Source organism: Arachis duranensis, chromosome 6 (genome assembly GCF_000817695.3).
Source record: "Arachis duranensis cultivar V14167 chromosome 6, aradu.V14167.gnm2.J7QH, whole genome shotgun sequence".
NCBI classification, from domain to species: domain Eukaryota; kingdom Viridiplantae; phylum Streptophyta; class Magnoliopsida; order Fabales; family Fabaceae; genus Arachis; species Arachis duranensis.
Genome location: NC_029777.3, coordinates 7,764,687 through 7,787,511, shown reverse-complemented (window position 1 = coordinate 7,787,511; position 22,825 = coordinate 7,764,687). Strand labels below are relative to the sequence as shown.

Below are 22,825 nucleotides of genomic sequence, written 5' to 3'. Positions count from 1 at the left end.
CAAGCTGAAATCCACCAAAATAATGTCAAAATACACTTGAAGCATTGAAAAGAAACACACTCTATTTTTTGAGAACTTACGTAGTTACAGATTTTTTTCTTTTTTTTTGCCTTTTTTTTTCTTGAATAAAACATTAAAGTGCTTTTTTTCTAAAAAAATATATATATGATTAAAGCAGATGGTAATAAAAGAATTAAGTAAATGGTATTAGAATAAAAATTACATGCTATCCGTGGGTTTGTTTACACTGCTTTGATCTATTTGTGTTTGAAACAAAGGATCATTTTCGCTTCCTAAGTTCACCTCCGGCATTCTAAGCACAGAATAAACATCATTTAGTAAAAATACTATTTAATTAAATCAGGATATCGAAATTCTATCAAATAAAGGATCTTACATTTCGGATGAGTCATAGTGACCTTCCGTCGATGGGAGCCTAGCTTCCTTCATCCTGGGAAAGCAAAAACAATTATCAACAACAAAAATACCTTAAAATCAACAATATATACCCAGTTCTTACATCAGTTCTGATAGTACATGCAAAAGAATATGTTAACAAATAATATTTTGATGATAAAAGGGTTAGATAGCTTTATGATGTATCTTACACATTATAGGATTCAATTTGTTCTTCAGAAGACGAATCCTCAACAATGTGCTTTCTTTTTTTGGATTGCATCCTGGAAATAAAAAAAAAAAGTATGAATCAGACAAACACAACAAAACTGATGATAAATTACTCCAGAAAGCCATGCATACTTTTTGGGTGGAGTCTGAATTTTTTTCTTTGATTTTTGTTTAATTATTGGTGACGATTCTTCACTTCTGAAATTAATTTAGAAACATCCTGTTAATATATTAAATTCTGATAATAGACATAAAAGAAAATAATGCAATCACAATTTCATAATCTTACTCATTATCGGATTCACTTTCATTTTCTGAAGTGGAATCCTTCAAAATCTGTTTCCTTTTTCTGGATACCATTCTGGAAAGTAAACAATCATTATAAAACGCACCCTAAAAATGACAAAATACACCAAAAAATATTACTTATTTTTTAGTTGTCCTGGTGGGTTATTTTCTTCTTTTTGTTGCTTTCTTTGAGTCTTGTTCAAACTCAGACTAAGGAAAAAACAAGTTCACTCTCCGATGAATTACTCTCGGATGAAGTTACCTTCTTCTTTTTTGTCTTTTTCTTTTTTTTTTTCCTTTCTTTTCTTTTTCTTTCATTTCCTTCAATTTCTTTTTCATTTTCGCCCTCTTGATGATGCCCTGAAATAGTCGAAACATTAGATTACATCATCTATAGAAATAAGATACACTCAAATTAGAGAAAGTATTCTATTCAGTTACTATATGGCCATCAATTTCTGCTTTGATCCTCACAACCATTAGCTCCCTATTCCAATGGCTAGCCCACGGTAGTTCAGGGATTGCTTCTCCTTTCTGGTCTATGTGTTTTGTTAGATGAAAATATACTATCATCAAGGCATAGAGACAGCCATCAATCGATTTTTTCTTTTTCAAACGTAATTGGTTATGCCTTTGATGATGAAATTGAGGACATGGCTGGCCCAGTTGCACTCCATTATGTTGTCCATCTAAAAAATTGGAGCTAGGTGGACAAGAGATACTTTGTTTATCATAGTTGGCAACAAGAATGCCATTTGAATATAGAAGATGAAAATCCTCTTGAACATTAGGCGATCTTGATCATTGTCAACACCGATATCCATCATTTGATTGGTCAGATTCTTTAATGTTTTCCCTTAGAACATCTCTTTGCTCTTCTAAAAAAGATCCTTAAAACTCACTTTATCAGAAAATAGGTCTCCTATAAAAAAGAAAACAAATCACACTCCAAATCACTTGAAATACACCCAAATAATAGCCATATACACCTAAATTTATTTCTTGGTTACATGATATCAGAATAAGATATTACAAAGAATAGATTACAGAGAATGCAAATATAGAGATTTTCTATAACCAGTTACCATGCATTGAGACCAAGGGTAGCTCCTATTTTTTTGAGCTTAATTTTAAACAAACCATGGCTTGTGTCCAATTTATTTTTGTCTAAATTAAAGGAATTAGCCAACTCCTTTAACAGTTTGTGTGGCACATTCGGCGGGATGTGCATGAGACCATCAAATCCTAATTCGCGAACGATGGCCTTCTTTGTCTCGCTCATCTTTTCAAACTTTTCACTCAGTAGCCGTGTAGCACATTTCAAGTCCTTGGTTTGTTGTAAACAAAGAAAAATGAGAGTCATTTAAATAACTTATATTTATATTAGAAAAAATTGACTTGTTCTAAGATATATGTGTGCTTACATTCTATTTTTTCCACCTTGAATCTTGCTTGTCATTTTTACTGTAAGGAATAAAAAATATTGTCAATAAATAAAAATATCAGCCAAATACCAGCCGCACACACCCAAATATCAGCAACATACAGCCAAATAACTGCCAGATACGCCCAAATACCAGCACCATACACCCAAATCCAATCTTATATACATTTATTATTTCTTCGATTACACAACATTATATGAGTTCAAAATGATATTCAAGTCAACTAAACATGCATACAATGACACTACAAGCTAAAGCACAAGTACAACATCACCAATTACACTTGAATACTTTTGATATATATACCAGACACATACACCTGCATTTTTTTGAATTACATAACATTATATGAGTTCAAAATGATATTTAAGGTCAAATTTTCACTAGAAGCAGCAGTCAAATTCGAATTCGATGATATACACAAAAAATTGACCATATACACCCAAATATGCAAACATGCACAAAAATAGATGAAAAAGCACGTTAAACCATTCACTAAAAGTATGTAAAACAGTATAACCGACTTGAACAGTTTCACTAGAATCTTAATATCTACTTTAAAGCAAGAACATATAATGAATCTACTTAATAAAAGAGAAATACGACGATATAGTGCTTCGTTTTCAAAATTAGAAAGAGAAATCTGAAAAACCTAGAAAAATAGTGATACAGTACCTTGAATAATGTTTCTTCTTTCTTTTTGGTGTTTTTTGATAGAGATTTTAATGTTTACTTGTTGATTTTGTCGACTGTTGGCGAGAAGTTTGAAAGTTTCTTTAAAGTTTTCGAATATGTTTTGAATCTCGACGGTTGCGGTTTTGATTGAGGAAGAAGAAGAAGAGTTGTTCATAATGATGAGTAGCGCGTTTTGAAAACAGTTAAGTAACAGACGTGTTTAACACGCTTGAGTTGGGTGAGAGTAATTCTTGTTGGATTTGACCCAACTTGTAAGACCTATAAGAAAAAAAGATTTATATGTATAGCATAACTATTTTAAATAATAATTTTATTAATTATGATTACAACATATTTATATGTAAGATAAAATTCAATAAAAATCAAATAACATTCTCACAAATAAAATACCTAATAGGATTAAGGGTGAAGTTGATATTTACATTATTTTTTCAGAAGTTATAGCAATTATATTTGTTTAACAGATAAAAGTTTAATTTTAATAAATATAAGGTAGGACAATAGATTTTAGTAAAAGTGCTTTCTATATTTAAAATGACTATGATAAACATTAATATAGTAAAAAATAATTTTTATTTATAAATATATAAAATTATATTACATATTTTCTTATTCCATAATTCTCTTCTGTTTGTCCACTACTTTGGTTGGTTATTATTATTATTTGGTTTTTTGGTGAGAATTATTTTGGTGGATTTCCATTTTCATAATGCAGAAGGATTTTTTATTAAAATAAAATAAATTACTTATTTATTCAAATAATTTATTATACACAAATTTTACTATTTTGAATATTTAGTTATGTTTTTGTTGACAAAAATAATAATAAAAAAATTACCATGTTTATGCTGGTATTGGTGCTAGTACTAGTAGCAGTGAAAACAACATTAGTATTTTTTTATTTTTGTTGTTTTTGCCAGCAAAAAATGAAACAATTTTTCTCTTTTATTTTCTCTATCATTGCCTGCAAAAAGAGAGGCAAGAAAAATGATTTGCGTACAAACAGAGACTGGAGGATGGAGGATGATAATAATTTTTTCTGTTCTCTATTTTTTTGTCCATTTTTGCGAGCAAAAACAGCGAAAATGTAACAAAAAATTAGTACTGTTTTCGCTGCCAGCAACAACGTAAGTATTATAAGTTTTGTTTTCGCTTTTTTGCCAGTAAAACCACATTCAAATCTAAATACATAAATTAATAAATTTCTGTATTTTGATTTAAATTGATAAATAATTTTTTTCTTAAATAAAGAAAAAGCCTGGGTGATAAATTAATGAGATTTCTCAGGCACACTACAAGCTTGTGGCTTTGTTTCCTGGACTGGATTTCGGTCCACTGTTCAAAATATGGTAGGCCCACCACCTTAGCAACTATATTTCCTTAATTCTCTTTTATTCCTTAATTTTGTTAACCTCCTCTCTTTTTTTTCTTATCAGTGAATTGAACAACCCTAATTCTAGATACACAACACACCCACACACTCTTTTGGGTCTTAAAGTGGTCTTACACTCCTTTAACCTCCTCTTAAATACACTACTATACAGGCCCCAAAGCCCAGTTCCGGAACAAACAGGAATAATACAATGGAAATTTTGATCAATTAAGGCCCAAAAACAAAACTTTGACCAATTATTTATGTAGTTTCAGCCTTTCAGGTCAATAGCAGTTAAGTGCACTTTCTTTAACGTGATGATATTAAAGTTAAAAGATTTAAGCACACCAAAAAAAAAGTTAAAAGATTTAACATGGTAAAATATTAGAATTGAAATTGACAATGTTATTGAACAAAAAAATAGTAATACTACTCTTTTATGATGAATTTCATATACTTATATAAGAGTGTGTTTGTTTATGATTAAGACGTAAAAAATTTCTCATCATTCTCTTTTAAAATTACTTCTAAAATTGTTCATTGTTATTTGTTAAGTAAATATTTACAGATTATCATGCCAATCATGTCATACAATTTTTAGGTAAGTGATTTACTGATTTTCCTCATCATTTGTGACTAAAATATTGTTGTTTCTAATAATCACAAAATTGTATTCCAAACAACAATATTTATATCAAAAAGCTTATTTTAAAATAAAAGAACATTATTATTGAGAGAATAATATTGTATAACTAGCAAAATTTATTATTTTTGATTAATACTTAACCACCAATTCTATTTTAAATACTAAGTAATAAATATTAAATTTTAAATTCAAACGATATAAAAATAAAGTGTTAATCAAATAGCCATGGACTAATATTGATAAAAAAAAAACGACGATTTCTTAATATTTCTCTTATTGAGATAAAAAAATAAGATATTGGTTTTCTAGTTTTGTTGAGAGATTTTCCATTTTATGCAATGGATTGGTGATTGGTCTTGAGTGTTGGTCTGTTGGGGAAATCGCAGAGAATCTAGTAACGCGGTGTCAACTGAAATGTGAATTGTCTTCACTTTCATAGGATTCTACTTTCTACGTTAAGACAAAGTTGACAATATGAGGTGCCTCATTATCATACTTTTGTGCATGCTCTTCCTCCTCCAATCATATGAATTACATTGGATTCATTTCACTATCTTCCTATTTCTGCTATATGTGTCCTTTGCATGAATATGACGCCCCCTCCATTTTTATTTTTTTTTGCTTTGCTTTTTAATATGTTGTTTTTTGCTGCCACTTTGAAACTGGTTATTGAAACTTCATCTGCTTGTTAACATTTGAGTAAGTATATAGAATTATAGATAGGCCTTTTGACGTCTTTGTTCTATTACAATCATAAACAAATTTAAGTCTAAGATATTGCGATTCCCAAAATTTTCCAGTTTATTACAAAACTTTTGTATTTGACTACTATTTTTTTCTAATTTGACCCTACGCTCCATTATTATTTTTAGGTGACATCTTAGCTGTAGTCGACTTCATGTGAAATTAATATTTAAGAGGCATTAGATGATTTGACTGATTTAATGATTAAATTTTTTATCTAATACTCTCAGATATCAATTTCACACATAAAGTCGACTTCACCTGTGTTTTTACCTTTTTTTTTTCATACTTACTAGTACTATAGTATAACTAACAGCAATATAATGACTTGGTCCTCTAACAAAATTTAACACATTATACACAAAAAATAGTCATCCATAAAGACAGTTTTAATGTAAATATAATATTATTTAATAAAATTAGACTTTCCGTCTCTATTAATCAATGTGTATAACATAGAGATGTTGTGTTGAGTTCATTTTATTTATATAGTGGCAATGCTATTGATAACGGATTAGCTGAAATTGTATCTATCCCTGCATTGGATTCCTCCTCAGCCTGAGACTAGTAAATGAAACAGATATATATGACTATATTATTTGTTTTAATAAATAATAATAATAAAAGAATAGGCTTAATTGGTGGGAGATAATTAGATAAATAGTCATGGGGTTTGGTTGTGTGGTATTTCAGCCCACCCTGAGGATGACGTTACGTTTGTTGTTGAGTTGTACGTTGACATTCAAACATGGTTTCCTATTGGCCAATTCTATAATGTCTTTTTTTTTATCTCTAATTTTTGTTTAAATTATTTTTTTATAATAATTTTAAAATATTTAAAAAATCTAATTTTTATATTTTTAAATTTAAAATTAATTATTTAACTTATTTTAACAATTAAATCATATCTTTTAAGCATCATAACAAAACATATTGTCAATTTAATATTTACTTGCGTCGTTACAGAGCGTGCCAAACTAAAAAAAAAACCTTTTACATTATTGAAAAAATGTACAAAAAAAGGCATAGAAATTGTTTCTCTTTGCCTACCTAATGCTTGCCAAATTTTGGTAATTCATAATACCATTTTTTTTTAATTTCAATTATGTATGAAAGAGCGTACATACGCGCGTGCATACGCTTATTTGTTATCATTTTCTGCCCTTAATTTATTGTAGTCTAATTCAAAACAAGAGTGATTTCATTTATGCATAGACACATATACGAGTAGTGAAGACTACTCAATAGTCAAGAAGAGAAGCCATTGGTTATGCAATAAAATGCAAACTCTGGATCGAAGAGGAGTGGAACATGGTGGTCGCGGTGGTGGTGGTGGGAGTTAAGGGCGGCGTATTTTGTTGTTCAGTAATTAAATGACTGTATATAACGGCGCACATGGGTGCAAGTTGTTGCCTCCACTAACCACGTGTTTCATTACTTAGTGCTAACACAACCATACATAACACAATATTATTCACAATAAAAAATTAAAAATCTAATTTCATCATTTTAGCTGTCACTCGATTTTTAGATATCAAGCCTTGTGATAATAATTAACTTATATTTGGAACGATCTGGATCTGTTGTACATTTTACTTGGTTTAATTAATTTATGTACACACAATAAGAATATTGAATATTTTTCAATTGTATTTTTTTCTTCCCAAAGATAATACTAGACTCATAGATATGCTGGTCAAATTAGTAGCATTTAGCACCTATTGTGCCTACTGTCATTTGCATGTGGCCCTCTGAATCGAACTAAATCTTACAAAATATGTCATGCCCGTGCAAGTGCCATAATGTTATATTTTTCTACAATAATATTTAGAAGATAAAAAAATAAAACAATTTAAATTTATTTTATTTAATATTTATTAATTATAATAATATTAATTATAAAGTGAGAAAATAGGAAAGCAATTGTTATTGAATTATTTGACGGAGTTTATTATTTACTTATAACAAAAATTAATTTCTCACTCGTTCACTTTACATTGCTAGTTTAAAGAAGAATCAATACTCTAGTGCTTTTTAGTAATTTCACTTTTGATATATTGTCCCTCCCAAGTCACAACTATCACCTCCACAACCACTTATCACCCCGCTCAATTATCATGTATTTGGATCGGAGTTTCTTTTATTTTGGATTTTCATTGAAAGCTACTTAACAAAAGAAAATACAACATCCGCAAAAATTGAGATTTTGGCATCATTATGTAATGTTCTAATTATTTATAAAAGTAGTAATGCCATATATTATTCACATAACTTATTTATATTATTAATAATTAACTACTGTGTACCATGGTAAATTTAATACCATAAGCTAAGGTATTAAAACCAAATTAAAGATTTTTTTAATTAACATACATACTCTATATATACAATATACTTCATCAGGAGTTTGATAATCAAATAAATATTCAATTAAAAAAATTTAATTTGAAAATATCCATTTATTCATGACTAATAATTGACCATGTGAATATATAATACATCAATCTTATGTATATATAAAAGATCAACTATTAAATTAATTATTTGTATATAATACATATTAAAATATAAATTTGTTTAAAAACATTATTATTCTTCTGAATTTAGGAATTATCTGAATAAAATTGTATAAACTAAATTAGAGACACGATGTTTTTATTATTCTCATTTTAAATTCTAATGTCGCAAATTTGTTATTTTTAATAGTGGGAGGTGTATCTACAAAAATTCTAATGTACAAATTAATAAAGAACGCAAGAGACATTAAATTAGAAATTATATTTGAGTGCACATATTTAAATAGTGCATAGGTCACAAAATTGTGATATTATGAGTTATTTATCTTCGTAAAAAGATGAGTTGCTTTTTTCATAAATTGTTTGATGTTTTATTATATTAGCATCTTTTGAGTTACATTTAGAGTATATATATAATCAATGTTATAAATTTTTTTAAGAGGATAATAATGGTTATAATGTAGTCATTAAATTTATAAAATGAATTTTTATTAAATATTATATCAATTGATGAGTAATTACTATTATTTTTGTAATATTTTATATAAAATTTTTAAAATTCGAGATTACATATACTTAAACTTAGTTCTTAATAATAATAAATTTAAATAATAGAATAAATTATATATTAAAAATAAATTAAATATTATATATATTTTTATATAAAAATATTAAAATTAATTCAGTAATTAAATTTTAATATTTACCTATCATTTTTATCATCCTTACATATGTAGGTACTGCCGTAGGGCTATGTATGTCACTAAAACGTGGTGAAAGAAAGCAACTTTCACTATCATATTTAAGTGAATGCTATGATATTTAAAAAGTGGTGTTTATTTATTGAAAAAGGTTAAAAATAATATTTAATTTAAAAATATAATAAATAATTTTTTAAAAATTAAAACTTACAACAAAAAAATAAGTTAGACAAAATTTAAACATTAACTCATAAATACCATAAAATTAACTTTATATTTATTCTGAAAATAGGCTTAATTTTAATAAATTAATAATATAAAAATATTTATGTCGTCATCTAACTGTATAAATCACTTCATCAAAATAATTACTTGAATTTTATTAGAATAACCTTAAACCTCACATACATAAATAAAGAAATTGCACTAGAATTATATTAAAACAAAAAAATATGTTATAAATCTAAATTTATTTAGTAATTAAATTAATTAAAATCTAATAAAAAATAATTTTATTCGTGAGAGCATGAATACACATATTCTGATTGCGAGAACATTTTTATATTTCTCTTCTCTTTCTCTTCTTCCTCTTTTTCTTTTTTCTTTTTGCGTTCCTTCTTCTTCTTCGCATATTTTCTTCTCATCGTTTTTTATTGCTATTGTTGTTGCTGCATTTTTTTTCCTCCTCCTGTTTCTAATAATTTTGTAATTTTACAGTATTATGTGTTTTTTTTGTTTGATTTTTTTGCTTATATTTTTATTAAGAGAGTAAAATTAGAAGAACAATGAAAAGGTAAAACAAAAAGAAGATGATGAACAAAAAAAGAAGATGATGATAATGATGAAGAAGAAAAAGAAGGAGGAGAAAGAGTTTTGAATTCAGGGCATTCTAGATTTGAATTTGGTACATTCTAGTTTTAACCTATTTTAAACTGAGTTTGTTTGTATGTCTTCATTATTAAGAAACTTCAGTGTATTTTGGATTGAACCATTGTACATATAAAAAGAAGATATATAACAATCAATAATGACAATAACGATAACCAATGACGGATCCAAAAAATTTTGTTAGTGGGGGCAATGTATATATAATATGATAATAATTTTTATAATTATATTTTATTATAGTAAAATATAATTAGTTTTCAAATTGTCTAACAAATAAATTTAAACACTAAAATAATAAGTTAAATAGGTTTTATATTTTCTTTAATTGTCAATACAATCAAATATTTTTCTTTTTATATATGTTATTAAACAATCATTTAAAGATTCATCTCCCATATAATTACGAAATCGACTTTTTATAATATTTATAGCTGAAGAAATTTTTTCAAATAATGTTGTGGTTACTGACAAACCTAAAAACTAATTTTAAAAAAATACCAATAAAAAATAATATTCTTTCGGATCTATGTAAATTTTTTTATTTTAAAAACAAAGCTATTTAATTTCAGACAACATTTTTTGTTTTATTTTCAATCTTTTTTTTTAGTCTTTTATTGATTAGATTTTAAAATTTTGCTACAAATTTTGATATAGACAATTTATAAAAAAAATCTTTAATAATATTTGTTTACATAAACATACCAAAAATCTAAAATTATTTTTAAATATTCAAATAATTTAGATATTAACTTTTTATTAATATTAAGCAAACTAAATATATTTTTCTTAGATAAATTTTTAATATTTTATAATAAAAAATATTTAATGGAGTCAAATTTTGACTCTTCATTATATTTATTTAATTTATTTAATTTGTTAAGCACTAAATTAATGAAGAAAAAATAATTTTATTTTAACATTGCTATAGTATATTAACTTTTGATGGTAATAAATTTATTTACTAAAATTGAATTGATGTGTTTTATTGGTATTTTTATATATTTATTATTGATTAATATTTATATTTGATATTTTTTTTCCATTTCTATATGGTGAGAAGTGTGTGAATCAACAAAAAAAAAAAAATTAGTGGGGTCAAATTTATTTTTTGAGTGGGGTAATATATTGTTTTTATATATTCTATATGAAGTTTTATAAAAATTCAATGGGGCACTTGTCCCCACATAGTTAAAGGTAGATCCGTCTCTGACGATAACGATAACGATGTGATAATAATGATGATGGAAAAGGAGAAAGAGATCGAAAAAATTCAAATAAAAAAAGAAGGAAGAGAATGAAGAGAATGAAGAGATGGAGGTGGTGGTATGGTAGTGGTCATGATGATAACGAAGGAGAAAGATGAGAAAAAAAGAGTAAAATGAGAAGAAGAAGATGATAATAAAAAAGAAAGAGGAGAAGGAGTTTTGAGTTATCATTTATTAATTTCGGTACATTTTAGATTTAATTTCAGTGTATTATGGTCTTAATTTGTTTTGGACTGAGTTTGTTTGTATATCGTTATCATTAAAAAATTTCGGTGCATTCTAAATTTGAACTGTTATACATATAAGAAGAAGATGATAATGATAACAATAACAATAACGATAACGATGATGATGATAATGATATTGGAAGAGGAAGAAAAAAAAAGAAAGGAGGAGATCAAAAAAATTTAAATAAAAAAAAAAGGAGGAGGAAGAAGAGGAGGAAATAGAGATGGTAGCATAGTGGTGATGATAACAACGATAACGAAAGAGAAAGATGATGAAAAAGGAGGAGGAAGAGAATAAGAAACACCAGCAATTAGGGGTGGGAAGAAAAAAAACACAACAAAATTAAAAAAAATGAAATTTGCAGAAAAAAACTGTCAAAAAATAGTTATATATAGTGAAATATTTAATAGCGTGTAAATGTTAATTAAGTATGAATTACTCACTCGGCTAATTTAACGGTAACAGCTGTGTGTAATAATATTTTATATAAGCTTATTTTACTCAATAATAATAATAATAATAATAATAATAATAATAATAATAATAATATCTGTAAAGATATGTGAGTGTATATCTTGAAAAATTGATGAGCAAATCATATAAAAATTAGTTAATTATATATATATATCACGACACTACAGAAGGAGTTGGTGGGCCTGCGAGTGACAATAGAAGTTGTTCTGATCTGGCAACCCAGCTGATGCCAGCCTGGCATTTTCCCAAATTATTGTTGCGGTTCCCTTTTTCTCCATTCCTCAATTTTAAGTTTAAGTATTAAATAAAAATATTTTTTTTTCTAGTTATGTATAATAATTAAATAGTTTTTTTTTTGTTGAACAATAATTAAATAGGCTTAATTTAGTAAGTTTTTTTTTCTTTTAAATTTTTATTGATTGATAGTGTAAGTAAAAAGAATATTTAAAGGAAAATGGAATTTTAAAATTTTGATATTATTATATTTTAGTGCACACATAAAGAAAAATGGAATTTTAATTTAGGGCAGGCAAAAATCATAGGTTGATCTTTTTTTTTTGAAATTTTTAAATAGAAAACAAATAGGCCTATATATTTAATTTCCATTTAAACCAAAGATACAATCAAATGTTTACTATATTGAGCAACATCACGATAGAATCACAATTATTTGACAGACAAAAGATTTTTACATAGAAAATAAATGACGTCAATTTCATTTTATCATAGTGTATCTTTTCTATCCGTTTTTTTTCTTTCTTTTGTTTAACAATTAATAAAGAAGAAAAAAAACCTCAATCATGAATAAATCTAATAATGATATTTACAATAATTTGAAAAAATTACATCAGATACAATTTTAATAACAAATATGTACATTTTACAATTTCAAAAAACAAATTCATCCTTTTTCAACAATTATACTTATAAGTTATTTTGACAATGATAAAATGTAAAAATATTTTATTAAAATTTATTTCAACATTTAAAGTGACTACCGTAATTAAAAACTATTGAAAATATATATTATTCTTCTTTCCTTTTTTTTTTGGTGGTATATATTCTTCTTGTTGTAAAGTATGAAAACTTTACTCTATCAAATAAAATGAGTTTTAGTTTGTGGTACTAATGTTTTAAAGTATTTTTATATATTCAACAATTTTTTTATATTATATGCACATTAAAATAAGGGTATACGAGACTAAATTATTTTTATAGATGTGATAAAATCTAACCTAAAATAAAGAGTTTTTTATTATAAAAACGTACAAATTAAATTCAAATGAATATGAGATATGAAATGGGTCAATTGAGTACCAAAAGTAACAATATCTTAAACAATGGCATAATACAAGTTACAATATCTTAATTAAATTAATATGTTTTAGTTGCCACAAGTGATCAAAGTCTTACAAATAATTTTTAAATCAATCATGTGATATTTTAATAACGCAATAGCAACTAAGCAATTATTTTTCAATATTTTTTATGCAATTCAATTATATAATATTAATAGCCTAATTTATGTTTGAAAAATTAAATGAAAAATGTTTTAAAATGATCTATTTTGCTTGCTTTATATGAAAATGATAATCGCTTTTATATGACATATAATGCTTGTTTGGGCGCTATTATTTCGATAAAAAAAAATTTTTCAATGAAAAAATATATTTTTTATTTTTTTAGTATATTTGACAAATTTCTAATAGTAAAAGTAAAAGCACTAGAAAAAAACATCTTTTTTGAGAAATTGTAATTTATATATTTTTTAAAAGATATTTTTTTAAAAAATGTTTTTCATGTAATAAATAAATAAAAAATATGTTTATATTGTTATATCTAAACATAATTAATAGATAAAAAAATCTTTTTACATGAGATATCCAAATATAAAATTACTTTTACTGTTTTACATAAGATCTTATAAAAAAAGATAAATATAAAAAAGATTTTTTTTAAAAGGTCACCCAAACAAGCTCATAATATAATTACCAAGACAGAGTATGACGTAATTTTTATATTATTTAATAGTAAAATTATATTGATCACTCTTAATTTAGGCAATATCACCAAAAAAAAATACATATTCATTTATAAAAATATGCATGAACTTATTTTATAGGATGTGATTGTGACACAACTTTTTGTTATAAACATGGCATGGAGCGCAATCCTTTCTAATAATACATGTGTAGTAGATTAAGAGATGAAGGTTGAATTCAAAGGAAGATGCAAAGTTCTTTAATTGTCAAAAACTAATTTGCCTATATTGATATACAATCATTATTATTATTTATTTACATATGAAATACAATACTACTATACAAGAGCAATGATTAGGTGAAGACAAGAAAAACTTGTCCGACCAGCCAGTTGCTCACACCTCACATGTGACTTAAGTAGACATTACGTAGTTAATTGCTTAATTAGTTCCCCCAATTAATCAAATCAAATCAACTCAACTCAACTCACAATCGCATAATAACTTATTAAACCTCGCCAATGGCAATCAGTGTCGGCAAGGGGCAGCAGGTCCTTAATTCTTTCTATTTTTTCATGGCAAATGAAGTTAGTAGATAATTTGAATTTAATTTAGTTGGTAATATTATTATTATGATTAGAGTTTTCCTTGTTGGATGCGTAGAAATTTGATTAAATGAATAAGTGTGAGAGAGAATCAGAGCTGGCATTTCCTTTTTAGCTGTCGCTTTCTCTTACCACCCTCGTTTGTTTTCTTGTTTTGAGTACTTAACTCGCTCCATTATATACGATATACCGCTACCACTCTTTCTCTTGTTCTTGTTCTTCTTCTTCTTCTTCTTCTTCTTCTTCTTCTTCATGCAACTGTTCCTCAACTGCTTGCAGAGGTTTCTTGCAACTGCTTCTCAACAACACCGGAGGAACACACACATGAAAGGTCTAGTAAGTACGTTGCTTCTCAAACTTATTTTACTTTTTATTGGTTTGATTTTTGAATCATCTATCTATCTATGTATCTGCCGTGTATGAATGTGTTTGTGGTTGAACAGTGACTGTGTTCCAAGTTTTTGTCTTACTGTTATTACTCTCATAATTACGAATCACGTCAATATCTTGCTGTTAAGATCATTGTTTTCTTCTAAGTGAAATCTGAGGGGAGACAAAAATTTATGAGATTGGTGACCACGCTAAGGTTGGTTGGTTGAGATATCCTTTTCTTGTCTCTGAAACCAAGCCTAGATAGATGAGATCTTTGTAGTTAACATTAATTGCTTTACTGTTTTAAACTGTTCTTTTCATGGTAGTTGCCATACTGGAAGATTCACTATTCTAGACTTTCCTAGCTTACATTCATGTTGGTCCTCATCAGTCATCACCTTTTGTTTTTTCTTTTCTCTCCTTGCAATAATTATATCTTTGTGGAATAAGCTATTATAACGTTTCAGAAGCACTTTTCTGGTTACCTGGCTTTTGAGAATTATGAAGGGGGTTGGCATGTTTAATAATAACAACTGCATTCCTGTTCCAAGCGGAAGCTGAGATGGAATATTTTGTTTTGCTGTTGAAGATACTCTGTCTTTTCAAAAGTTGTGCAATGATTCAATACTGTTTGTGAATTTGTCAATTTGGTAGTGTGTTCTCTGTTTTAGGGGACATATTGCCCCTTCTAGTTCCAGCATTCTAGTGAAGTTAAGAGTGCACTTTAAAACTCTACTCTCCTTTTTTTATGGCTCTCTTCTTTTTAGGTGGCTGTGCTTTTGCTTGTAGCATTGAGCACTGCACTGGAAAGCAATGGAGAAGAATATAGTCTTGGGCCATGTGAGCAGAAAGCAAGGAACAATGCTAGGCCTCACAGTGTTTCCATCTTGGAATTTGGGGCAGTTGGAGATGGGAAAACTTTGAATACAGTTGCATTTCAAAATGCTATATTCTATCTCAAGTCATTCACTGATAAGGGTGGTGCTCAACTATATGTTCCTTCTGGCAAATGGCTAACTGCAAGTTTAAACCTTATTAGCCACCTCACTCTCTTCCTTGAAAGAGGAGCTACCATCATTGCATCTCAGGTACTTTTCTTTTCTTACTTGGATTTTAGTTCCTTTTTCTTGTTAATTTGTTTGATTGAAAAAGCTATGATTTATAACAAACATATTGAACCCTCAAACCGTCATAAAGAAAGTTAAACAAGGATGAGAAATTCATGTGTACTCAATCTAATTGTTAGCTTAATGACCTATTTTCAATCACATAAAATGGTTTTTCTTCATCTCAAGGATAATACTATTTGTTGAGCACCAATTTTTTGCCCACTCTTAAAATTTTTCTATACATAATTTCACTCAGGAATATGATCATTGGGATGTTGTGGATTCTCTCCCATCTTATGGTCGGGGAATTAATGTTCCAAGTGGGAGATATCGCAGCTTGATTTATGGACAGAATTTGACTGATGTGGTGATTACAGGTTATTATTGCATTAGCATCTTGTCTTTTGTAAGTTTACACTCTTATAGGATTATTGGCAATGCAGTTCGTCCTTACTAAAACTTTGATACATGTTGATTAATTTCCTCAGGTGATAATGGAATTATTGATGGTCAGGGTTCTATCTGGTGGGAACTTTTCAAATCACATTCCTTAAATCACAGTCGACCGCATCTTGTAGAGTTTGTTGATTCTGTTGATGTCACAATTTCCAACTTGACATTTCTAAACTCTCCTGCATGGGACATTCATCCAGTATATTGCAGGTACAAATTGGACCATATTTATTCTCCCTGAATGAATCAAACTGTTAAGTTGTTTCGATCTTTCTCGTTTCTGTAATGCAGCAATGTCCAAATTCTGAACATAACAGCTACTGCACCTGCTGAATCTCCATACACAAGTGGTATAGTCCCAGGTAAATTACTAAAATTAAAGTTGTTACCTACCTGATAAATGATATATTGTACAAGCAACACACCTTTGGGTAGCTAAAACCTTAGTTTTGCAAGAAATACTAGTTTTAATTATGATTGTATAGGTTTTTGTTTGGTTCATCAGTCCCTTCAACATACCTCTGTCACTGCTTTCTTTGAGGCTACACCATAAACTAGATTTTTTGGGGGGCATTATGATTTACATTAGCCTTTGCTCCTTGCAGATTCTTCTCAGAATGTTTGTATTGAAAGCAGCAACATTAGCACTGGTCATGATGCAATTGTGCTAAAGAGTGGATGGGATCGGTATGGTGTTGCCTTTGGAAAACCATCCTCAAATGTCCACATCAGGGGTGCTTACCTACAATCATCATCCGGCGCCGGCCTAGCATTCGGGAGTGAGATGTCCGGAGGTATATCTGATGTAACTGCAGAGCAGCTTCATATACTCAACTCCCGCATTGGCATTGAACTGAAGACAACTAAGGGAAGAGGTGGCTATATGAAAGGCATCCTAATTTCTGATGCAGATTTGGTAAATATTGATTTGGGTATCAGCATGAGTGGAAACACTGGTCTCCATCCAGATGAAGAGTATGATCCAAGTGCACTTCCTGTTGTTGATGGCATTACTTTTAAGAACATGATTGGTTCAAATATCACTGTTGCTGGAAACTTTTCAGGTTTAATTGATTCACCATTCACAACAATTTGTCTTTCAAACTTGAATTTCTCTGTCAGTTCTTCATGGTCTTGTTCTAATGTGATCGGTTTCTCCAGTGAGGTGTTTCCTGAGCCATGTCCTGAGCTTCATAACTCAGATTCAAAGTCTTCCTCTTGCTTTTCTTCTCTATACTCACCCTCTAGTTATATCTCGAGCTTATTCAATCAACATCCACAAGAATCATAGTCATTCATTTTCATTCAATCTGTACATGAGATACACAGTTCAAGTTCCTATCAAGATCTTTTCAATCTCCCTTACAATTTTCCAATAAAAGAGAATCACAGATGCAAATATGTTCCTTCTCTTAAAACTTTCTGTCAACATTCCATTGTTAGTGTCAAATCTAAACAGTGTATATTTATGTACAGCCTCAATTTCTTCATTGATGTAACAAAAATTTTGATGGTGATGTACAGCCCTAAGACGCATATTTCTTTGTTGAATGCCACCTTTTGATTTATTGTCCATGGCTGGACATTGTGATGGTAAAAATATTGCAATCTCTTTACTTGTTGGTAAGTGAGATCATTGCTTTGTTAACTTGCTTGATATTGCAATGCAAAACTGATCTTGTTGGTGAATGAATGATATTGTTTTATAGCTTCTAGGACATTGTATTTTTTTTTCTTGTCAAGTCAAACACAACCAACCAACCAACCAACCTTAAACTAATATGCAAACTGGTTAAAAAATTGAGGATAACAATTATAGGAGTGTGTGATGTACAATTGAACACGGTTGAAAGGTTACTGTCCAAAATGTTATGTCAGTTCAGTGATCTTTCACTCTTTTTTTATATGCTTTTTTCTCCATTGCTAGACAGCTATATATTCTTAATTCTTAACTAAATCTAATGTATAGCGAGTGGCCACCACACCAATTTCCATCAATGGTAGTTCATTGTCCCACTCCACCCTGGAACTGGGGATCCCCAAGTAGCTAACTCACAAAAATTCAACCTTCTCAATGGGACCACCACTTAAACCAGCACTAAGCATGCAAAAACATAGTAGTGATCAATGATCATCATTGAATTTACAAGCCATCCGTTCTATCATCATTCACATTCACATCTGACATAGTACTATGATTTCTTCATGGCTTGCTTAATTGTAAGATTAAGAATTCTTGAGTACATTAAGCCAATAACCTCTCCACCAATTTATCTATAGTTAGATATAAAAGTGAGCTACTTATCAGCCCAAAGAGTAAGCTATTTTGGTACTGATGTTTATAATAGGAATCTATTTTGGACACCAACTTGAAATACACATACTGTGACAATTAGTCTAATCGGAAGAACCTTTTATTTATTCAGCAGACATGAATGATTGATTCACTGACCAATTTATGCCTGTAACCACTCTAATGCCCTACCCTCATAATATTATTCCATAATAACTAAACTAGCTTTTCGTATGGAAAAGACATACATGCAGAGAATGTAGCAAAGGGAAACTAAACCACAAAATAATCTAATAATGAAGATTGAGATTGGAGCTAATGAAAAGAAGAGTATATATCCAAATATGTCCTAAGAAATTTCGCTGAAGGACGTTTTCATCTCCAAAATAAATTTATTACATAAAAGTTTCTGAACTTTATAAAAAGTAAAACATATATATCCAAATAAAAATAATAGATCTAAATTTTATATATCTTATTTTTATAAAGTTCAAATACCTAATGTAATAAATTTTTTTTAGAGTTGAAAACATCCGACTTTAAATTCTTTAGAGACATTTGAATATATACTCAAAAGAAAAATCATTTTGAGTCACTTTATAGGTAGACAACGAAGATTTTAATACCATTATTAAATACTTAAAAAAATATAGAAAAGTAAGAAATAACTGATGTGAAACTTTAGATATCCTGTAATACCCAATTCCTTAACAATATCGTGATTCATCCAATACTGTTTATGAATAAGTTGACATCTATTTTAAGAAAATTGGTGTACTTAATTTTACTCTCTATATTTGGTCACCTCCTGGCTCCTGCTGTCATTTTGTATCTTAAGTATAACTATGACAACTGGGTTCAATTCTTGCATTGTTTGAGTAAGGAAAGTATTTGCCATAAATTAAAAGACAGAGAGAATTTGGTTTTGCAATAAGATCACATGGTTTTGTCCCTTCCTAATTGATCATGTGGATAATAATTCAGGCGGGAATCATAATTACTGATGCTGCTAACACTTCCCGTTTTCGAGCCAGCACCCCATATTGGCAATTGGCAAAGATGCCATTATGGTGCTAATATAGTGATATATACACTTAGAATATATATTTGCTCTGAATAATAATTATAGGCTTATAGCTTTTAAGTCTTGAATAAAAAATTCAAGAATTGTACACCCCTTAATACAGTATATATAATATATACTACACATTTAAATTGTTGTGTGAACTAAATTTAACAAGATTGGTTTAACATAATAAAAATTAGTTATAACTAATTTATTTAATATTTATTAATTATTATAAAAATTAATAAATATTAAATAAAACAAATTTTAACTGTTTTTAACTAATTTTTTTATCGTCAAATATTTCCGCTATAAAGAATAAAAATAGAGATATTTCGTGAGATGATTGAATAATTGTAAGCCCTTAAAATATGTAACTGTAGATTGCTGAAGGTGCTGATAATCAAAATAATTGATTATTTAATTCTAATTACAAAGTTGTTATAGACTTATAATTACTATAAGATACGTGTCTTTTTCTTAGGACTATTAGAGGAGCTCCAACATAACCCGGATTTGCCCCTCCCTTCATCACTTTCTGCTATCATATCCATTAGCATTCCCTGAAAATCCTCCATCATGCATTTCTCACCCTAAAAAGTAAAAATAATTAGGAAAGAGTTGATAACTTGATATATGTATATCATGAATTAAGGAAATTCATAACTGTTGGCAGTTGATACATGTATATCATGAATTGCAATTATAATACGTGTACACTAAAATCAGTCACCAAAGTCAACTATAATTATAAAATATATGTTAGAATATAAATATAAGTTGAAAATAAATTAAACCACATATATATTTATACACAAATACATTAATGACTGATTTTAGTAACTAAAATTTTAATGTATAAATAACATTTTTTCATGAATTGAGGGACTACCTGGTGTTTCACTTTCTGCATTGTCAACAGTGGCGGATCCACGGGGGGACCTAAGGTGGCCATGGTCCCCCCCAAATTTTTTTAAAAAAAATAGTAAATAGTAATAATTAATAATATTAAATTTTTTTATATATAATATTAAAAAAAATATAAGTTACAAAATTTTATAAATTAAAAAAACTAAAAACTGCATTATGTATTAGATATTTGAATTATTGTTGCTCTTGTTAACAAATAGCCCATTCTAATAATTAATAAAAATGGTTCTATTATACTAGCCCAAGCCCATTCTGGAAGATTTGGCTACTAATGGATCTACATATTCTCAACGTGGTGATGCTACTTATGCTCTTAAATCTTTATTATCATTTGATTTTGTTTTCATTTTGCATATGATGAAAGAAATCATGGGAATCACTGATAAACTTTGTCAAGCATTGCAACAAAAATCTCAAGACATTTTGAATGCTATGCATCTGGTTTCTAGTACAAAGTCATTGATTCAACAGTTAAGAGATAGTAGTTGGGGAGCACTTTTGGAGAAAGTTAGTTCTTTCTGCAATGATCATGCTATTCAGATACCTGATATGGGTGCTTCTTTTAGTGACATAATTCGGTCTCGTCGTAAAAAGGATGTTGTCACTGTTGAACACCACTATCGTGTTGACATTTTTACTAGCGTGATAGATTTTCAATTGAAAGAGCTAAATAGTAGATTTAGTGAGCAAGCAACCGAGCTCCTCATACTGAGTACATCTCTAGATCCTAAAGATGCTTTCAAGTTATTCAGTGTTTGCAACATATGCAATCTTGTAAAGAATTTCTATTCTTTAGATTTTTCTGAGCAAGAAAAGATTCAATTGGATTATGAGTTACAACATTATGAACTTGATGTGGTTAAAGCTCCAGATTTTCAGAATTTGTCTACTCTTGCTGAATTGTGTCAAAAATTGACAGAGACAGGAAAATCAAATATATATCCTTTAATTAATAGATTAATTCGTCTTGTTTTGACTCTTCCTGTGACAACAGCAACAACTGAACGGGCCTTTTCAGCTATGAAGATTATTAAAACAAGGCTTCGAAACAAGATGGAAGATGAATTTTTAGCAGATTGTATGATTGTATATATTGAAAAGGAAATTGCTTCAAAATTCACTTCAGAGATGATAATTGATGATTTTAGTTCCATGAAGCATCGTCGAGCAAGTTTAAAAATATCAAAATCTTAAAGTATGTAGTTGAACATTGACTTTTATATAATATAATATAATTACTTTTTTGATATATATGCTACAAATCATATTTTGTTAATTTTTTGTTATATTTTATATTTAATTGGCCCCCCTCTTATGAAATTTCTGGTTCCGCCACTGATTGTCAAGACCATTTCTTGCATGAAATCAACAAATCCCTGTAATATGATAACCACAAATGATTAAAGTTAAACAAGGAAAAAAATGGTTCTCAACTCTCCAATGGGAGAAAAAGAGACACACATACATAACAAACCTCATCATCGTCTTCTCCAATAAAACCAAACATTCCCGCGTCATATATCATTCTCTTCCCTTTATTAGACAAAACTGGACTCGGAAGTAAAGATAGAAAAGCGAAAAGTTACTAACAGAGAAATTGCAATGCATGTATAAAAATATTTTCATGTGAATATATAGTTGATGAGAACGTGAAATTGTTTGACACATTTGACTATAATTCGTTCTCGTAATAATAAAATAAAAGCACACCTGAATAAGCCTCTTGAATATGCTGAAACTGTTTCTTTGCTTCCACCGCAAGCTTTGGTTCTTTGATCCACCGATCAGGGTGCCATTTCTGTTATACAAGACGCATCATTAAGAGCAATATATACTAACTTAATAACAGTAATTATGAAAATAAACCGAAATTCGTATGCATGAAATTGGAATACCGTACCAGAGCCATCTTACGATAAGCGCAACGAATTTCGTGATCGGTTGAGTGCTTGCGAACCCCAAGCACCGAATAATAACAACCATCACTCTTAGACTCCACCACACTAGACATCTTCCTTCAACAATTCAATAGCATATATTGTATATACAGTTGGATCTGTTATTTCAGTTATTATTAGTCAGCAGCGTGGCGGAAAAAATAATATGTTATCAATTAATATTACTGA

General features: G+C 28.6%; 3 protein-coding genes and 1 long non-coding RNA gene across 5 annotated transcripts; 2 read left to right on the top strand and 2 right to left on the bottom strand.

Moving 5' to 3' along the window:
- The first annotated feature begins 14,665 nt into the window (after nt 1-14,665).
- Nucleotides 14,666-18,118, top strand: LOC107492458 (probable polygalacturonase). Its single transcript, XM_016113482.3, has 6 exons — nt 14,666-14,812; nt 15,616-15,936; nt 16,214-16,334; nt 16,446-16,620; nt 16,702-16,772; nt 17,016-18,118. Exons 1-6 carry the CDS (start codon nt 14,729-14,731, stop codon nt 17,699-17,701), a joined length of 1,458 nt encoding a protein of 485 aa, XP_015968968.1. The 5' UTR covers nt 14,666-14,728; the 3' UTR covers nt 17,702-18,118.
- A 2,053-nt stretch (nt 18,119-20,171) lies between these two features.
- LOC127748311 (uncharacterized) lies at nt 20,172-20,926 on the bottom strand. Its single transcript, XR_008010258.1, has 2 exons — nt 20,662-20,926; nt 20,172-20,362 (listed from the first exon to the last, which is right to left on the bottom strand). It is a non-coding gene; the product is annotated as an uncharacterized LOC127748311 (long non-coding RNA).
- Nucleotides 20,927-21,068: 142 nt separating this feature from the next.
- LOC127748420 (uncharacterized) lies at nt 21,069-21,703 on the top strand. Its single transcript, XM_052262929.1, has 2 exons — nt 21,069-21,601; nt 21,694-21,703. The coding sequence occupies exons 1-2, from the start codon at nt 21,069-21,071 to the stop codon at nt 21,701-21,703; spliced, it is 543 nt and encodes a 180-aa protein (XP_052118889.1).
- On the bottom strand, nt 21,630-22,820 carry LOC107492457 (uncharacterized). Of its 2 annotated transcripts, none has more exons than XM_021126390.2 (4): nt 22,600-22,820; nt 22,410-22,497; nt 22,165-22,247; nt 21,630-22,075 (listed from the first exon to the last, which is right to left on the bottom strand). In XM_021126390.2, exons 1-4 carry the CDS (start codon nt 22,708-22,710, stop codon nt 21,983-21,985), a joined length of 375 nt encoding a protein of 124 aa, XP_020982049.2. In that variant the 5' UTR covers nt 22,711-22,820; the 3' UTR covers nt 21,630-21,982. The 2 variants fall into 2 exon arrangements, with proteins under 2 accessions (XP_020982049.2, XP_015968967.2); XM_016113481.3 differs by having other exon boundaries at nt 22,174-22,247; nt 22,600-22,808.
- Between the last annotated feature and the right edge of the window lie 5 nt (nt 22,821-22,825).